This window comes from Erigeron canadensis, chromosome 9 (assembly GCF_010389155.1).
Source record: "Erigeron canadensis isolate Cc75 chromosome 9, C_canadensis_v1, whole genome shotgun sequence".
Classification (NCBI taxonomy): Eukaryota; Viridiplantae; Streptophyta; class Magnoliopsida; order Asterales; family Asteraceae; genus Erigeron; species Erigeron canadensis.
In genome coordinates this window covers 14,297,099-14,318,052 of record NC_057769.1, presented here as the reverse complement: position 1 = coordinate 14,318,052, position 20,954 = coordinate 14,297,099, and the positions used below count along the sequence as shown (strand labels likewise).

General features: G+C 32.7%; 1 protein-coding gene across 1 annotated transcript; it reads left to right on the top strand.

Moving 5' to 3' along the window:
* The first annotated feature begins 2,702 nt into the window (after nt 1-2,702).
* Nucleotides 2,703-13,370, top strand: LOC122582807. Its single transcript, XM_043755242.1, has 2 exons — nt 2,703-3,251; nt 12,896-13,370. The coding sequence occupies exons 1-2, from the start codon at nt 2,763-2,765 to the stop codon at nt 13,058-13,060; spliced, it is 654 nt and encodes a 217-aa protein (XP_043611177.1). The 5' UTR covers nt 2,703-2,762; the 3' UTR covers nt 13,061-13,370.
* The last annotated feature ends 7,584 nt before the right edge of the window (nt 13,371-20,954 follow it).

Below are 20,954 nucleotides of genomic sequence, written 5' to 3'. Positions count from 1 at the left end.
AGGTTACGTCTTCTTTGGGCTCTAGTACGTGATAGAGTTTTCATCTCCTGTTTTCTACAAAGAGGTTACGTCTTCTTTCTTTGTTTATTTACTTATTTAGTAGTTAATTATATTGCATGCATGATAGGTCATTTTAAGGAATTAATTAGTTACTTGTTTTATCAACTTATTCCGCATATATAATTAGTTTGGTTAATTAATTGTTGTATAAATAAATGGGTTTAGTGCGACGGAATGCAACTAACTATGCCCAAAAAGTTATAGTGTGCACCAACTAACCTTTTTGTTTATTGTATGCATAAACTTAGTAAAAATGTTTATATCATGTAACTTTTTGTGACCGACCAATCAAAACCTTACGCGTGGCCTGTTTAAAAATATTTTTTTTTACACGTGGCAGATCATATGGGCTGCCACGTATACACATTGCATGATATAAACATTTTTACTAAGTTTATGCATACAATAAAGAAAAACGTTAGTTGGTGCACACTATAACTTTTTGGGCATAGTTAGTTACATTTCGTTGCAGTAAACCCTAAATAAATTAGATTAGATTAATTTATTTGCTTAGTTAACTAATCCTAATTAATTAGGACATGCATGTTTTATTAAAAGGTTTTAATTAAACATTTAACTAATATGAGTTTTAATTATTTACACTTCAAACCCTAAGTTTTGAATAAACTAATTTGAGATCCTTTCAAATTATGAACATCCATTTTCAATACTAAGTAGTTGTATAGTTAATAAAATCCCAACATTAGTTGGGTTGGCTACCATGATGCCATTAGGGGTATGTGTCTTGTGGGACACAAAGCAGCATGGTTGGATCAGTGGTAGAGGGACCTCTGGAGACAGATGTCATGGGTTTGATCCTCGTTCCATGCAAAGGTTGGAGGACCTTTTCTATAATTTAGGTAGAAAATAGAAGCAGTCTCTCTACTTACGTAGGGGTAAGGTCTGCCTACATACACCGTCGAGGTATTTGGGCTCAAAGCCCATGAAAAGCGGCATTGACCAGTTTCTTTCTTTCTTTCTTTGTCTTGCGGGACAACGGGTCTATTCTTGCCAAAGGTAAGTCTGAGAATTGTAGTTAAAAAATCAATGCAAAAAAACTTAGCATGGGGGTTTTATTGGTACCGATGCGGTACATGTGATCAAAGGGTTCGCATTGATCTACCTTTTTTTTTTGCTGTTCTCACGTATAAAATAAAACTGTCGCTGAACTCACCTTCCTCATCAAACAAATTCAACTAAAGTATAAGCGAAAAAGTGTGTCAATTAAGAAGTGACAACAGTTCTGAATTCATAAATGCTACATTAGAATCCTTTTGAACTGATGATGGCATCTCTCAGAATTTCTCATCAACGCATACTCTAGAGCAAAATGGGGTTGAAACAAAGAATCCCGTATTGATAGAAGCTGCCAAAAATATATTAACTGAATCTAGTCTTTTCTATTAGTTTTTGGGCTAAAGAAGTTGACACAATTACCACACCCTAAACCGGTCTATTTATGTGAGAAAACAAAAAAAACAATTTATGAAACCTTTATGAATAGAAAGCCTAACATTGGTTATTTTCAAGTATTTGGATGCTTACTTTACATCATGAATGATTCAAGTGAGCTAGGTAAGTTCGATTCAAAAGCTGATGAAAGATCTTCTAAGGTTATTCACAAATTCGCAAAATCTTTAGGATGCGTTTAGTTGTGAAAAATGTTTTCTAGTTTTCCATTTCTAATTTTCTAGAAAATGAAAGGAGATTTCTATTTCTAGAAACAAATTAACGAAAATTTTAAAAACGTGTTCAAAACTAGAAAATGTTGTTTTCATTTTTCATATTAAAAAACATATTCTAATATACTTGGTTAAGTGGGAGGCTGAAGCTGGGGTGGGGTCGAGGGGTGACGGGGGCGTAGGAGGAGAGTTAATACAATTTGAGGTTTATAAAATTTAGAAAATGGAAATTAAAAAGTGGGAAAAAAAAATTGTTTTCTAATTTTGCATAGAAAAGTGGAAAACTCTATTTTTCTTGGAAAACATTTTTGAAAAATTATGATTTGAACGCGTTTCTTGTTTTTCTTGTTTTCTTTGAAAATGAAAATGGAAAACAGGGGTGTCTTCTCAAACCAACCGCGCCCTTAGAATCTTAAAAAATAGATTTTATAAGATAGATGATTCAATTGATGTCACATTCGATAAATCAAACTTTGCTATCATTAAAAAGTTACAAGACCCATCTCTCCGCATGAAAAGACAATATTCCTCGTCATCTGATGGGCACATAAGGTATTTAAATAATGGGAAATGACAAAACCATTAATTTGGATCATGGTTGCAAAAAGTTTCTGATTTAGAGACCTTACAATATTTCTTCACGTTTGGTTCACAGAATATTTTTAGAAGGAATGAAATCTTTTGAAGGAATTGGAATCTCAATGAATAAAATTTGACGAAATGTTTTTGATTTTTTGAGAATTCAAGTGACGGAAGGAATGAAATTCCTTCCTTCATCCGCAAGGAATGGAGATTCCATCAAATGATAGAATGTTTATATTCTTACGGAATGAGATTTTTCCTTCTTTGAATAACCAAACACATTAAGAAATGAAATTCAATTTCAATTCCAATTTTATCAAATTTTATTCATTTTTATATGAAACAAACCCAACTGACTAAATCACAGGGACTGCATTTAACTTTCAAAATACTAAATTAAAAAACTAAAGATGCGACGACACAACCATACAAACCGCCATGGAAATCGGAATCCCAAAACCCTCACCGTTACACTTCACACTCCTAACTCTGATCCTACTCATAACCCCATCACCCTCTTCTTCTTTCACCATCCCAACACCCTCTTCATTCCAAACTCTGTTTTCTCTATCTCACTCTCTCCTCACGCGCGTTGCCAACTTACGCGCCGACCGTGGCGACATTTTAGGGTCAGCCCGTGCCAGAACATTAGCACATAAAATAGAGAAACATAGTAGTGGGTTTAGATTATATGGGCTGTTTTGGTCTGTTGGTTGGGATTATATCAAGAATTATGCGTGGAGAGATGTTGGGTTTGAGATGTTCGGTGTTGTGTCTGATATTAATGAGTTGATGAAAGGTTTGACCGAGTTGAGTCGTTTGGAATCGGGAGTTGACCGGGTTGAATGGGTTCGTCGGAATTATGGGAGCTTGCTTAAGGTTTCTATGTCCTTGTTTAATCGCTTGCTTAAAGTCTTCACTCATTCGGTACGCCTTTCTTTGTTTTTCTTTTCTTTGACAAAGTTAAAAGTTATTTTGATATATGCCATAAGAATTGATGCATTGTTAATTTAGTTTAATTTAACTGTTCATATTATTTACGGAGATATGATAAGTGTTCGAGAATGTATTTAAATTTAGTCTAAAGTCTCACTCTTATGCATAAAAAAGTGATTTTCTATTGGGACCTTGAAAGTTTATATTGGAACCGGACCTATAGGAGCGACATATGTTGCCGCTGTTGCCCGTTGCCGCTTTAGGCTGGGTGATTATGATGTTTGTGAACTAGTCAAAGGCCTATCTCACACATTACCTATCTCATCGCTGCTATTTGATGATGTTTCTAGCTAGCTAGAGGTGCTCAGGTGGTGAAATCATAAAAATGGACAGTCAAGATTCTATGTAGTAAGTAACTTTGCTGTAACAGTTATTGGAGTTCGGTTAAAATGGCGGTCGCGTTATTATCGGTGATATTTACCGATATCCCACCTGTATCGATCTAAATAGCGGCCAAAATAAAGCTATACTAGGGATTTTTTGGCCCAATTTTAAAACAACATAATAAAACACTACTTTTTGTAAGTATAAACCCTTGGTTGATGTGGACTCGGACGAAGAGTTTCAGACTTATGATTTGATTATATAATATTTCAAATATATACACTTTTAAGCTTGACTTTTGATAATCCTATTAAAGTATTAAGCAGTGTTGTAAAACTCGGCCGACTCGGCCGGGAACTCGGAATCGGAATCGGGGGTTAAACGGGTTGAGTTGGCTGGAATCGGGTCAAAACTCGGTCAACGACTTGGTCGCTTGTAAAACTCGGTCAAACTCGCCTCGATCGGTCAAAAATCGGGTGGATTGGTCCAGAATCGGCCAGATCGGGTCAAAACTCGGGTCAACTTTGGTCAAAGTTTTTTTTTTTTTTAAAAAAAAGAAAATGCTAAATGGGTTTAAGTTTATGATCCTAATGAATGAAGCTTGAACTTTGAAGAATTATATTAAAGTTTTTAAACAATCATGTTTTAAGTTTGAAGTTTATTCCATATAGTTTTAAAAAATATAATATTTCTATATAAAAACCTGATCCGAGTTCTCCCCGATTCCGATCCGAGTTTTTAAAAACTCGTGACTCCCCCACTCGCCGATCCGATCCCACGTCACGAGTTTCCCAACCTTGGTATTAAGTATTAAAGTTACCGCTAACCTACCATGATAAACGATATCTCAAATATTGGTACTTGACCGATATTTGATTCTAGACCACTATAATTACATAGTGAGTAGGAGATGGTGTGTGTATGCATATGTGTGTTTATAGGTATAGGTATAGGTACATATATATATGTACAAGCAACGTGATGTTTGTGTGTCTCTTGGATACATACAGTAGACTTTAAACTATAGTTAATTACATTTTTAAGCACTTAAAGATTGGACGAAATATTACAATAAAATGCTAATACACCAATGCGATGCAGAAGGAGCCCAAAAGCAATCATAGACCTTAATAGCAGCAGAAACATACTTTATGTAATAGGAGAATCTGACTCCCACATTTTCAAGAGAAGAAAAATCTTCAGTCTTCACAAAGCATATCAGTAGGAATTCTTAATGCAAAGGATCTACCATAATGATGAAAACACTAGAAGAACATGTCAAAACCAAACAATTAGCTAAACGGAGAGCAATAGTCAAACACCCCTTATCCAATCATTAATTCCTCTAGAACACTATAAACGTACATATTAGAGAATGCTAAACTGTAGATAATAAGAAAGGAAATTGTCTCAAACTCAAGACAAGTGAAACAGATGAGGGAAAGGGACACAAATAAGACTATGAAATTGCCATGATCAACCTGATGAGAACACAAGGGTAGACATAAGTGATATAAGATGTCCATTATTCGAAACAAAATAAATAAAAATGTTTGATTGCTGCTGACTCAATTTACTTATAATCCAGTTAGCATCCGTAACTTCAACTGCAATGAATGATGTAACCTCTGTATAAAACATACACTTTTGATAAAAAAAACCTACTTGAGTGGCCATTTCTAAGAATATCAATCTATGGCTCTTGGTTTCACCCTTGACAAAAATACGAAATACGGACTAACTTATGTATGGCCAAAAATGTAACCCGTATAATGTTTCCATTACAACAAAATTTTCACATGTTAAAACCTTCTTTTCGTTACCAAACAGACTTGGCTCTAGCGTTATTCGAGGTATCTCATTATTAATTAGTGGGAAATGATAAATCTTTTGATACTATAGTCTTGGAATCCATGTAGAAAAATCAATAACTAAAATTTGGAACAGATTTCATGGATTTCACGTCTCATCATCTTCTCATTAACTAAGAGGTTATGGGTTCAAGTCCCATTGTGGACAAATTGCTAATATGTGTTGTTAATTAGGTACTTTCTTAAAAAAACACCACTCTTTCTGTTGCTGAAGTTATGTTGCTGAAGTTATGCATATTCTATAAACAGGAAGATTGAAAAAGAAAAACAAAGAACTTTGATGGATATGCAACTCATATTTGCAACTGCAATCGATGATAAAAGAAAGAATGTTCAATCAAAAGTAGTTCCTAAGCTTTCTTATATGATAAACTGCAATCTGATGATCTTTAGTTTGAAGCTACCAATACATATAATAGTAATAGAGCACATTTAGGCATTTGTAAATTAGTATCACCATGCATGTAACAGAAAATAGATACAGGAGTTTAATTGCATATTGTACTTTCTTGCACAAATAATCTAATTGTGGATACAAATACTTGTCCATCAACTGGAATCAAATTATTAGAAGGCAACACACTTTATTTCATAAATTTTATGATATATATTCACATAGGAATAAGAAGATTCACAAAGGCTGAGGTTTGTATAATCAGATTCTTGAACTTTACTAATTGATTATTAATTACTCACGATTGAACAAAACTATAAGTGCAAGTAAAAGTACCAAAGAACGATATTGAACCTCAACAATATCGTGTAGGTTGTAGCCTCACACCGAACCAAAGAGGTTAAGCTATGAAATCCATACTGATATATACTAAAAATGCTAGCTGCCTGAGGCAAAAATTAACCCTGAAAGATGCACCGGAAGTTAACCAAAAGTATCTTAGTTATAAAATAATAACATACTATAATGGGCAAATAAAATTCAACAAAATAAGAGGTTAAAAAATTAAAATAAAGTTAGAGTGAGTCATAACCATCAATATATAAAATTCAAATTCTAGGACTGCTAATATATAAACAATAAAACCAAGTGCATGTAAACACAACTTTGATAAAAAATAATGTTAAAGTGTTTAGTTTGTAAAACTTAAAAAATAACCTTAAAAAGAGACCATTACCAAATCAATAGAAAAAAATTATATAAATCTAAATGTGTGTATATATATATATAGGGTAACACTCAACACTTTTAAAATAAGAACGGTGAGAACACTTCAAATCATCATTTTGATGCATTAAAAGTCCATAAAACTAACATAGTACATAACTAATTATAGGGCGGTAAACGAACTGAACAGTTCATGAACCGTTCGGCGGGAAGTTCATTCGTGTTCGTTCGTTTAGTTAAATGAACGAACATGAACAAAGCTCTCGTTCGTTCATTTACGTTCGTGAACATTCGATAATCTGTTCGTGAACGTTCGTTCGTTTATGTTCATGAACCGTTGTTCGTGAACAATATTCGTGAACAATAGTTTGTTTATGTTCATGAACATTTGTTCATTATGTTCATTTACAAATATAAATATGTGCTTTATATAATATATATTATTAATACCTAACTATTTAAGAAAAAATTAAAATAAAAATACTTAATTTATAAATATTTCTTTCGTTTGTGTTCGTTCATTAGTGCTCGTTCGTTTGTGTTCGTGAACAGTCGTTCATGAACACAAACGAACGAACATGAACAAGTCATTTTGTTCGTTAATCTGTTCGTGAACCGTTCGTTAAGTTAAACGAACGAACATGAACAAGGTCCCGTTTGTGTTCGTTCGGTTTGTTTACAGCCCTAACTAATTATCATTATTTAAGTGTTTAACAACACATTGATCCGTCAAAATCGAAAAAATCACGTTTTTTGTTGGATGCATGATTTTGATGAATATGCATCCAAGATGGATGCACAAAACAAAAAACATGATTTTCTCGATTTTGACAGACCAATGTGTTAAACACTTATATAATGATAATTAGTTATACACTATGTTAGTTTTATGGACTTTTAATGCATAAAATGTAGTTTTTAAGTGTTCTCACCGTGTTCTTATTTGATTGTTCCCCTATATATATAGGGTAACACTCCGGTGATAACACTTTTAAAATAAGAACGGTGAGAACACTTAAAAACATCATTTTGATGCATTAAAAGTCCATAAAACTAACATAGTGCTTAACTAATTATTATTATTTAAGTGTTTTACAACACATTGATCCGTCAAAATCGAAAAAATCACGTTTTTTGTTTTGTGCATCCATCTTGGATGCATATTCATCAAAATGATGCATCCGACAAAAAACGTGATTTTTTCGATTTTGACGGATCAATGTGTTGTTAAACACTTAAATAATGATAATTAGTTATGCACTATGTCAGTTTTATGGACTTTTAATGCATCAAAATGTAGTTTTTTAGTGTTCTCATTTGATTGTCACCCTCTATATATATATACATATATAGATATATCTATACTCCTATATAAAGATTATCACCCCTTCCATTTTTAGAAATAGTTACTCAAATGTCACAGGGGAATTTACCAAATTGCCCCTTAATAAAAACCCACTATGGAAAGTGTTTTATAAATTACCAACTTTGCCCTTAATTAATTAATTTACACCATAAACCCTTATTTTAATACTTAACACTTTAAACCCTTATCTTCTAAAACTTTTCACTATCACAATTACATCAACCTACACCACTTGACACCGCCACCACTACCAACAGTACCATCACCGCCACCACTAGACCGTCTTCTACACCACCTCCGCCGCATTGCGCGGGTACCATGCTCGTATTATATAATAAAGAAAATAACCCTCATGTTGAAAGTTACATGGGGAAAATGACTAAAATACCCTTCATGGATATATAACATTATCAGCCCTTTTTCTTTTAAAATATCCACATTAATCCTTTATATATATCAACTATCTAATATCATTCGACGCCGCAACTACAACTAACAGCCGTCCCCCACCACCAAACAGTCGTCGCCACGAAAACCGCCGCATTGCGCGGTAACGTGCTAGTATATATATATATATATAGGGTAGAGTTAATGTGAGAACCAAAACTTGGAAGAGAACCGTGAGAACCACTAGTTCCATCCCTCTTTCTTCTTTTCTGTGTGGTTTTTTAATTTTTGAATTTTTTTTTTGTTTTTTATTTTCTTTTAACAAAAACCAATTCTAAATTTTTTTTTTTTTGGTAAAAAATTATATGGGTTACGTGCAATGTTTTCATAACCGGACCGGACAGTGAACCGGTCTTCTTACTGGTTACTGGTTGGATCGGTCGGACCGGATTAAAGAACTGTTATATGCATATATACTTTTATATACTTTATATAAATCTAATTGGAACATATAATATATTAAATACCAAAAAATGAAAAATCTGATAGATATATATAATATTTTTAATACAATTTCTCTTTATGTGGTCAACTTGTCATCCAACAAGTTGTACAATCAGAAAAAATACTACTCGTAATAAAGTAAATAATTTAGATAGATGGAATTGAAATTGTCGGCTTCTTTGATAGGATAGAAACACACAAATCAATAAATCATTCATATCTAACTCTCCTTTTTCTTTGCCTACACAAATGGAATCAATATTCGATTATTCTCAAATCTCGATTTATATATAGCTGACATATATCATCTTTCTCAAGTTTCATTTAAAAATCCATATACTTTTATACCACCGCCATAGGACTTGTTTTGGAATCCATGGTCGCTGGAAATTCCTTCCTTCGCCGAACCTTTTCTAGATCTAACTGCCAACTTTCTTTCTTTTCAAAATCTCACCGGAAATCCATCGGGAAATCTTTTATGCAGAGATTCTATGTTTTTTCTTTTCCTACGGAATGGCAACACAAATCAATGACCGAGATTGTGAATAGTCGGCCAGACGGTCACTGGTCCAACCACCGAATTTTGGCCCAACCGGCCGGCCGAGTGCTTGTCAGATACAACACCCATAGCCGGACCGCTAGAACCTCCGGTCCCTGGCCCAACCGATCCAACCGGTCCGGTCCGGTCGTGAAAACACTAGTTACGTATTGAAAAGGTATGGATACGGTACGGGCGTTGCCCTCATCCGTTCTAAAGGGGCTGTCACCGGACGCATATGGGAATGATATGGCTTTGATTGGCAGCGATCCAAGAGATGGTGGCGGTTTGATACGGTACGGGCGTAGCCCTACTCTAAGGGCTAAGCAGCCCTTAGAGATGTTTTTTTAGTGGTTCTCACGGTACTCACCAACATTTTTGTTCTCACCTGATCTCTTCACTATATATATATATAGGAAGGCGGTTTTGGGTTGAATTGGTTCATTGAATGTTTCAACTAGAGAATGGCGGTTGTGTACCTATGTTTTGCAGTTTTCAAATAATCACGTGCACAAATGACTTGCCTATAGTTTTCATTCGCTGAACACTTATCACACGGATCAACACATTAATCTATTTAATAATATGGATTTTGATTATGTATGGGCTGTCACTACGAAGTTATTTATATGCATAGTGGTACTTTATTATAATTTATATACATTAAGGGAAAATCCTATGTTGTTAACAGCAGCCGTGCTGCTCTCACACCATCTTAAACACCAACAACTGAATTTCCTAACAACAAAAAACAATTATTTATGTACCCAATCAGTTGTTACTATTAGGGTAAGGTTCATGTGATAGCTATTGACGCAGCGAGAAAAAAAGGGATAAATAATCGAACCTGTTGTTTCTTAGAATACCCAGGAACAATTCTTCCAATAATCGTTGATTCAAAAGAATACCGATAATTAGTCAATTTCACACACATTAACACACACTTGTGTATAGAGAGGAAAGAAAAAAACTTTTTATATCAATCAAAAACTATTTCTCTAACAAAAGTTACATCCTATTTATAAAGGATATTCATCACAAAGTAACTCAAATAATTAATAAACTATATTTAATACGTAGGAAACTAAAGAGTTATAACTAATGAAAATAATATCGAAAATGGTTCCGCATCATTCTCCCCTTCTTTAGAAAATAACTCGTCCTTGAGATTTTTTTTTTGGATCTAACCGCGTGGATTGAATGGGATGTCAAATCGTCAGTAACTTTTTGTCCACCACTTTTCCATTCACCCAAAAGTTGAATTGATATAGAATAAAAATACTTGAGGATATATCCCAATTATCTGCTTGAGAAAGAAACAAAAATATTATATCATCTTTTGGAAGATGGAAATCTTTCAAATTCTCTCTGTCAACCAACGTGGCCTCAACAAAAGCAAGTAATTCACCTTCAAACCTCATCATATATTCCATCCCAATAAAGTACTTATTCTTGACATATTCCATGTATTGATCATTTGAAACATTGAACACAGCTAGATTAGTCTTGGTTAAATCATACGTACCAATCATCCAGCAATTCCCATCCTTAACAAACAGCAGTAACTTCGGACAACAATATCTACTTGAAGAATGCTTGAATCGAAAATCCCAACGGTCAGATTGTAAATGGATGAGTCTTGGATCACATATCCAAAAATCAGAGAGATCCAAAGGCGAACGAATCCGTGGCGCCTGTTTTTCCGCAACTGCACAAATCTGGACGAACGGAAACGGGTTTTTGGGTAGTTGTTGAATTGGCGTGTAATCTTCTTCATTGGTCTTCTCACCATATTGACAATCATCACACTCAAACCAAAGATACCAATCTACATCCTTGTATTCATCATACATGGGTAGAGAATCATAGATTATATCATCATTATCTTGATCAGGATTTTCGGCTCTGATACCGGCTAACGCAGACGGAAATTTAAGATAACTAATTGATTCCGTTGATTCTAAGAATACCCAGGAACTTCTAATAATCGTTGATTCAAAAGAATACCGATAATTAGGCAATTTCACACACACTAACACACACTTGTGTATAGGGAGGAAAGAAAAAAACTTTTTATATCAATCAAAAACTATTTCTCTAACAAAAGTTACATCCTATTTATAAAGGATATTCATGACAAAGTAACTCAAATAATTAATAAACTATATTTAATACGTAGGAAACTAAAGAGTTATAACTAATGAAAATAATATCGAAAACGGTTTCGCATCAGCTATTCACATATGAACAATGTTAATATTAACTGGAACTAGATCTGTTTATTTGTGAACAAATTTGTTCACATATACCAATCACATATGAGTATCAAGTTATAATTTAAAGGTTCTCATAGTTCATCCAATTCAAATGGTTCTCACATGAAACTTTTCTATATATATATATATGGGGAACCCCTCACAAACAAATTCATTAATATTTGTTAAAAAGTTACGGAATACTTTGGACCCCATGATTTTTAATGAATAAAAAAATCAAAATGTGAGGGGTTCCCCATCTAAAGCTTAGATGAGGGACAATCCCATATTCATCTCCCCCATATATATATATATATAGGGGTGGGTTATTTTAGGACCAATTAAGACATGTGTTTTTTGTGACTTACACACCATCATCATCCTCTACTACGATATACAAGACTTTTTTGTAAAAACACTGAGACTTTCCGGTGACGGGCCCACCGGAAAATCATGTTTAAGTTAACTTACACATCATTTTCCGGCGACGCGGTGGCCGGAAAATCATGGTTGTGGTCGGAGATAATCATGGTGGTGTGTAAGTTACAAAAAACACATGTCCTAAAATTGGTCATAAAATAAGTTGTCCTAAAATAACTTGCACCTATATATATATATATATATATGAATCTTTATATGTTTTAAGTATTAGAAGGATCGTGTTTATATATCTAGTCTATTTGTATACATATTATTAAGATTTTTATTATAAGTACATATAAAATAAAAATCCTCATGAGAGTACTCCCAATTAGTCCGAGTAGCCTTTCTGAAGTCCCAATCGATTTGACTCAGAGTAGCGAATTTTGCAACCTTGAAAGTGCTTTAAGTTATAAATATCATAAAAAGAGTCTAAATAGGGTATAGCGTTTATTTTATATATAAAGGGGAAATGCAAAAGGTATTGGTATGGTTAAACGTTTCTAGACAGATAACTATGTGTTATTTGATATATTAATAATCTTTGGTCAAGGAACAACTAGTGTGGAAGATCTTAAGCAGCATCATATAATTATGGTTTTGTGTCCTTTAAGGATCTGAAGAGAATTAAAGTTTATTGTAGGATACGTCGTTCAACTAACTTTCTATCCACTTCTACTGTTGCTGGACCATGTGAAAATAAAGTTAAATTTGTTTTTAGGTTCTTAAATTACAGTTAAGGTCATACAATGCTTTGTGTTCCCTTAAAATTGGTATGTTGCAAATTCAGGGTCCATTGAAGGATGCTGTTGAGATGGTACGAACCGAAATTGTCGATGGTGGGCTGCTGGAGGACTGCCTTGAGTTGGGTAGCAGTGATTTAAAAGGTGTGATTCAGATACTAAAAGATGTTGCTCTGCAATACACTTCTACTAATGGCAAGAGCGAGTTATGAGTAAGTAGACTGACTTCTCTGTAAATTGAAATCATAGCTTTACATGATGACAGTAGAATTTTGTCATGCTTTATCATTTTTTTTTCCTTTTCTCTTTGCTATGTGAAATCATCGCTGGTAATCGCATAAAATTTGGTATGACTAGTCAAAAGCCCATATCACAAAATGTCACGATAGTGGTGTTTGGATATGATCATCATAGATGACTAATTATCCTTCTTGTATTCTAGTTACATTTAACCACCCAATGGTTCCTATTGTGTACTTAACTGGCCCTAAGAAATCATTAAGATATATCTTGTTGACCCAACCTATATGTTATTCGGTAAACATTATGGTGACGATGCTGTTAGTGATCATACTACATGACTATTCATCCTTTCTCGTGTTCTAGTTACGTCTCACCCACCCAAGGGTTCCTCTTGTGTACTAAACTTTCCCTTAGAGATCATTAACATATATCACCTCGAGGCAAATTAGTTGTGTTGGTTACTTGATTGTTGAATTTGTTTTATTTATATATTTTGAATATTAGAACAGATGGGTAAACAAGGTTAATACACAGTAGACAAATAAATTGCAGAATTACATTCACGATTGTTTGTTTTTTGGGCTGCTAATGCTTATAGACAAGCCGATGAATCTTCCAAGTTTTAATTTACATATGAGCTGGTCCTTCAATTTGAACAAACGTATTAAATTGTGAATCTATTCATCCCGTAACAACCAGTGGTAGGACGTGTCTAAGTATACAAATACTTTGGTCAATTGTTTGAATGTAAAAAATTAAATTCTAGTAACTAGTTGAATAGCTTTTGAAGGTGCGAGATATTTCGCTCATCAACTCTTAGATATTTTTAAAGTTCTTACCTAATTGAAACGGGATGGACCCCAAGCTGCCATCAACCGAATGAGTATCATGAAGTCATTTTTTATACAAATCATCTCATGTTTTACCCAAGTTTATCATGTTTTGGAAGAGGATTTGGTGATCCTACAAACCCTTAAAGCTTCACCATACTTATAGTCTTATGGAAGGTTTAGAGTTGGGGAAGCTTGGAAACAACACCAACACTCACTACCAGAAACTTTCCATTATTACGCCGGAAAAAATCTATTGGAAATTTCATGCGGACTCCTGATAGAATGCTTACGGGAAAAAAGGTTTTGTGTTAAAAATCAAAGCTATGCCCTATTCAGACTGATTAGTGAAGGATTTTCGACTGATTTCAAATCTGTGAGAAACTTTAATGGAGTTTGTGACAGATATCCCATATAAATGTCTAAAATTTGTGGGAAAGTTATCAGGATTTTTTTTTCTTAATAATAATATATTCTCTATGGTAATTTATCGGATTGAAATCCTCCAAAGTTGATCTCAACTTTATTTGTAGAATTGGAGCGATTTAACAATTGGATTAAAATCAAGGTTAACATTTAAAAACTAAGTTTGAATCTTGTGTTATTGATCCTTGATTTTAATCCAAAGGTTGAGAATTATCCATTACCTATAAAGTTGGATAACTCTAGGGCAAGTTTGGTTGGCGGAATTTGATGAAATTGTAATCTAAATTTCATTCCATTATATGTTTGGTTAGAAAAATAAGAAGGAATTTAATTTATGGAACGTAAACATTACCCATTCACATCAACCATATTCTTTGGCAAGGTGTGATGGATTTCAATTCCATCAAGACTTAGAATCTTCAAAATACCATTCTATCCTTACAAACATCTTCCCCAAACCTTCTATACATCTACCACTTAAACGACCATTTCCACCCACCCAGTCAGAAACAGCCACCGCCACCCACCTAGTCGGAAACAGCCACCACCACCCACCCAGTAGAAAACAACCATCGCCACTCACCCAGCCAGAAATAACCACCGCCACCAACCTAGCCGGAAACCACCAACACCACCCACCGTCGGAAAACGACCCACCTTTGCCACAACCTTCAACAAGAGCAATTACAACCTATGTAGTCAATTTCGGTGGTATACCAGTGGTATTTCGGTTTTCGGTCCTCCACTGGTATACCGGTATAGATTTTTGTCCAAAATTTCGGTATCGAGATTTTTGGTGAAATTTATCGAAATCTCACCGAAATCGGTCAAATTTCGGTCCAGATTTTGGTGGTATACTAGTTTTTCAGATTTTTTTATTAAATTATTTTTTTCCAAACTAAAAAACAACATAAGAAACAGTAAAATTTTGAAATATTAACACTAATTTATCGAAGATTGACACTTTTAAGCTTGAATGATATTTAGATTGAGTATTTACTTAATATAATTCCTATTTGTGTGTATAATTGCAACTTTTTGGTATATATATAATTATGTATAATATTTTTCATAATATCAAGATCACCGAAATACCACTGAAATAACCGATATTTCAAATATCAGTGCTTCACCGTAACACCGAAATTTTAGTCTCTTAACTACTTAGATTACAACCTTTTACAATCGTTTTAGGTTAGTCACGAGGCGAGAGAAACTAACAAATTAATGTCGTTTTGATATGTGAGAGTTAATCACGAGGCATGGAAATGAACGGTTGTAAGGGAAGGAGAAAAAGATTGAAACTTACATTGATCAATGTTTTTGATATATACTTTTCTTAAAAAGGGAATTAGTTAATATATAAAAAAAGGGTAGAAATGTCATTTTACTTATAGTGTTAAAACATTCCTTGATACATTTTGTTAACTAAACAAATTGAATGAATTTAATTACATTTCATCAAATTTCATTTCTTCAAAAAATATTCTGTGAATCAAACGCGTCTTTAGAAAATACTTATCCCTGTTGGAGATCTAATGCATAGGATGGAGCATGTTCATTTTTTTTTACCAAAAATCATTCAAACGTCATGTATAGTTAATTTGAACGTCATAAGCTCAGCAAATATAGCAGAGAGTTTACCCTTTCTTTCTATTAGAGTCGTGTGAGTAGTATCCAATAAATCATTATCCCCTGGTAAATGGTAAAAATACCAACCGCGCTCTTAGTCTTGAGTTGTACGTGTTAACCATGTAAATTGAATCCAAATAAAGCCCTCTAGGTATGATGCTTTTTGCATGACTTGTGAACTCGCTAAGTCTCAAAGATTTGAATTTGTTTAGGTGAGTTTTGATTCTTTACTGGTGATTATCTTAATTTGCTTATATTAACAGTCAAATGAAAGAATGTTCCATGTGGTTTAATATGTTTTGCAAGTGCAATCCCTACTCAAGTGAGGGGTACATGAGTGCTTTAACGGAGTATTCTTTTGAAAAGATGATATTTACCCCTCACATGAGGGGCACATGAGTGCTTGAACGAAGGATGATAGGCGGAACCGTCAAAATAGACTAAACGTGCAACGAAACTAGGGATCATGGATGCTAAAATCCTTAATAGCTTGAGATGAAAGTGCACACGTTTTTAAACACATAAAAATCGCCAGCACGGTTTTGATAACTTTAGTTAGTTCTGCAACTATTAGTCATGAAGTTTTTAATGGAAATTAAATTGAATAAATAATAATTCAATTATTTGGCATGGACCCCTGTGCGTAGTTGGACACACATTAAGGGGGTTCAGATTTTAGATTTTCAGACCATACAAATTAACCTTGATAAAAAACGTGAGTTCAATATTCCAAACAATTTCATAATATTTCATTATTTCTACACTAATTTTTATGAAGGGTATTTAAATAAAAAGTATTTAAACGTTATAACAAGTAAGAATTCTTTTTAAACTAAAATTTAGAAAAAGTTCTAAAATATGTGTGTTGCAGCTAGGACAAGCTATAATTATATATCAATTTTAACATGGAAAAACCTATATAACATAGTTGATTCTAACTTGAATGGGTTGAGTGCAGGTAATTAGAGTTAGCGTGCATAATCAAAAATGATATATATGTGAGGGACTCGAATCGACAATTTTTACCAAAATATATTTAAGTAAAAGGAGCTAAATGGATAATGCAGAAGATGTTGGAATAGAAATCTCACCAACAAATTAATTGATTAATCAATTAATTAATACCTTTATTAAAACGTACGGAATAGGGATGAGATTGGTATAGGAATCATATCGAACAGGTACCGAATCGATTGGTATCCAAACCGAAACTCTCCCAAACTCAGAATCGATACCATACCGAATATAAAGATATCGTTACGGTACCGCTATTTTCGGTTCCATACCGATTGGTACCGAATTTTTGTTGCACTAACTTGGATTTTAGATGCTTAGTTATGGAATACATCTTGAATCGATTTCTTGAACAGTGGGTATTCACATAATAATCATATGACTTTTATAAAGACTATAAATAATGATAGACTTAATTTATCTATCAATAAACTAAAATTGGATTAAAATTCTTTTTATTGACACATGACGTTTTATTTATGCGACACGTGTCTTGTTAAATTTATAATTACCTTATTTTTTATATAATACTTAATATAACTAAAACTCTTATACTAAAAATCTTTATATAAACCAACTTAGCAACCATACGTACGAAAATCATAAAGCCTATGTAGATTATTTTGAAGTTTGTGTCACGGGACGGCTAGCCGTTACATTCATTCGGGCAGGTAGTCACTAGCAACCAATCCACGAAGTCATGGACCACATGGGAGGAAAAATCCGCCAATTTAATCGCTACAGAAGGCTCGACATTAAATTAGAAGTAAAACCTCGTCTGTTCAGACACTAGGATGCAAGCACTTCCTATGTAGATGTATTGGAGATTTGGAGGTGCCATTAATTTGACCTACGGTATGTCGGTATGTATCATTATTTTATTCAGTTTAAATTCATAGTAGTATTACCTCAAATTCATATTCGTCAATTAAAAGTCGTGATCTTTTTTGATTACCTCTCAGTTTCATATGTATACAGTTGATTCTTATATAGTTTGAATATAAAATTTTAGTTAAAGTCTTTTGTAGCTTTTGAGGATTATAACTCTTTGAACTAAAACCTCTTTAGTTAACATGAGATTTAATGATACGAATTATGTTTTATCATCATAATTTTAGATTATTAAGTTACCATTATCAAAAATAATTTTAGATCGTGATAAATATATATATTTATAATAAATATCTCTCATTATTTGACTAACACGAGTATTGAACAAAGTAAAAACACGTGAATATGTGATTGGCATATTCAAATTTAATTTATTTATAAAAATAATTAGCGAAGTAATATATATAGTCAATCCGTACATCGTACGGGTATTGAGACTACTACTCATATATAATACGGAGTATATACGCAAACAAGATTCGTATATAAGTAGTTTATAACCTGCGTGAAACGTGGAAGAAACTTATAAAAAAATTACATTTATACGTATAAAAAGCTAACGCAATGGTATAATAAAAACTTAAAAGCTATTAAAAATGACAGAATAATAAATAAGATAAGAACAATTAAAACAAACCAGTTGTTTTTTTCATAAATCAACCATTGTATAAATATACTCGTAATTTCAAAGACTAAGGTTTGACATTAGTTTCTCATCCATCTGACAAGTGTTTTTTTAGTTTTTATGTAGTATCACAAAGAATTATATTTTTAAAGATTACAACATACGCTTTCTTCAATTAATTACGTATAGTATAAAAAGTTATAACGATTCACGCTATCCACAAAATAGTTAGATACAGAAATAGTAGTGGTTTTGTAGAAGCTGATTTATGCTTAGGATCCACATGCATGTAATCTTTTTCATTGAAGCTATAACGAAGTTATTGATTTCCCTAGCGCCTTCCTCATTAAAGAGGGACTCGAATGGGACAATTTTTGTGTTGCACTTATACGTGTGTTTCTAAAGTAAGACAATTTTAACCCAGATATTCCAAGATTCTTTGAATGCATCGATGTCAGCTATTATATCGAACACAACTTGATCTGCCATGATATTGTATGTAGTGATATGGAAGCAAATATGTAATTTTTATTATGCTGATGTGTAGTTGATATATAATGTTCATACATTTTTCATATCACGATAATGATTGTTTGACATAATATCTTATATGAGCGCATTCAAATGATTCACTATAAACAATAACAACCTTATTTTTCAACTTTAATCGTATATCATCATGCGTATAGTCATACTTCATAACATAATGTTAATTTAAACCATAATCCAATACTAAATTATTTGTTACTAATTATTTGTAATAAAATCAAATACGAAAAATTAACTATAATGAAAGATGGATCATAGTATTACTTGACACAAATTAAGCAAGTGTAAATATATAAAATTGTTAATACTGATCAAGAAAATCAAATATTAAATAAGTTAGAAGATGAATCGACATTGTTTTTTAAAACAATAATTATTTGTTAACATATCAAGAAAACATATTTGTTTTAATAATATTAATCTATAAGAAGATTTATATAAAAAATCAAATATGAAATCAAAATAAAATTAAAAGAAACATAGATTATGATGTGAATAAAAAAAAATTCAAAAAGTTAAATATATTAAAAGTTATCTAAAAAGTTAGACATATGATTAGTAGAATATTAATTAATAATTAATATGGATTGTTAAAACATTTTATCCATAGTTGAAGGACTAAAAGAGTATTTGATTAAAGTTTGAGTCATGATGTCATCATCCTGATCTAAGCGTAGATAAATAAGAAAGAAAATTAATAAAATGTCGAGATTACTTTATTTTTGAATTAAAGGTTTTGTTTTAATATTTTTTTATTAAAGATATCCGCAAATTGTAAAAGTTTCTTCTTGCTGCACGTGAATTTTTCATGAACTTAACTAATTAAAAGTCTAAATTGAAACACAGATTTTTCATGTGAATAAAAAAAAAAAAATCCTTCCTACATTTTAAATGCAAACTATCCATGAGAAAGTCTCAACTGTTGCCATGAACTTCATAGTATGATGTCAATTTAGACCTCATGTTCTATCTCATGTTTTTATCTTTAGACTTTCTGATATTGATGCAAACATTAGTGGTTTCTTCCTGAGCATTGACAGCTAAATTTAGATGAGAAGTGTATATTATACCATTGTACGCTACAACCCATTACTGGTATATTCATGTTTTAAAAACTCGGTATCCATGTTCGGTTTCCCCGTATCGAACCGTTTAGTACCGTAACCAATACTGTCCCAAAATGGAAACCGATATCGAAATCGAATCGCCATCGGTACCGAATTTCGGTACTTGTTTGGTTTTGATTTTTCAGTTATTTTGCTCATCCCTATAAGGACGTGAATACTGAACAGTAGTTCCACGACACGCCACCTCGTTCCAACATATTGCAACTCGTACCGTTTTTGTGTTTTTGTCATAGTGCGTACCTTTTGGGTTTTTATTTTCCCAGGTTTTACTTTTTGTTTCCTATATAAATATTTTTCTTTTGGTTTAAACTAATATATCAAAAACTTTCATTCTACTTTGTTAAAAACCTATGAACTCATTAACTCTATATTAACTTATTTTAGTGTATTTCAGCAATTTAAATACTCAGAGTATAAACAGAAGAATAATATATTTTGAAAGTCACATATGTATTCATTAAAGAACGATAATTTCATAGCATTTTTGAATTAAGTAATCTATGTTGTAGAATTTCTAGTATAAGTCCTACTATACTTATAAAATCATGTTTTATACATCATTAATATTTCAAAGACATCACATTTAGAGGTTATTTGTAATAATTTGTCATGTGCTCTCTAGAATTCACCTTTCCTTTGGTTCCACTTATGCCGGGGTGTGACAACTTGGCGTACATGTATTGATGACAACCTATCGATAACGAATGAAGACCTATACGTGACTTACATAGTTTGAATGGTGTTTCGAAACAGAAAGATAGGTTTGGTG

What these genes read in the sequence shown, in the direction of transcription:
- LOC122582807 (XM_043755242.1), top strand. Translation starts at nt 2,763, where the DNA reads ATGGAAATCGGAATCCCAAAACCCTCACCGTTACACTTCACACTCCTA. An exon ending in TTAAAGTCTTCACTCATTCG is followed by an intron (nt 3,252 to 12,895) that starts GTACGCCTTTCT and finishes TTGCAAATTCAG; the next exon opens with GGTCCATTGAAGGATGCTGT.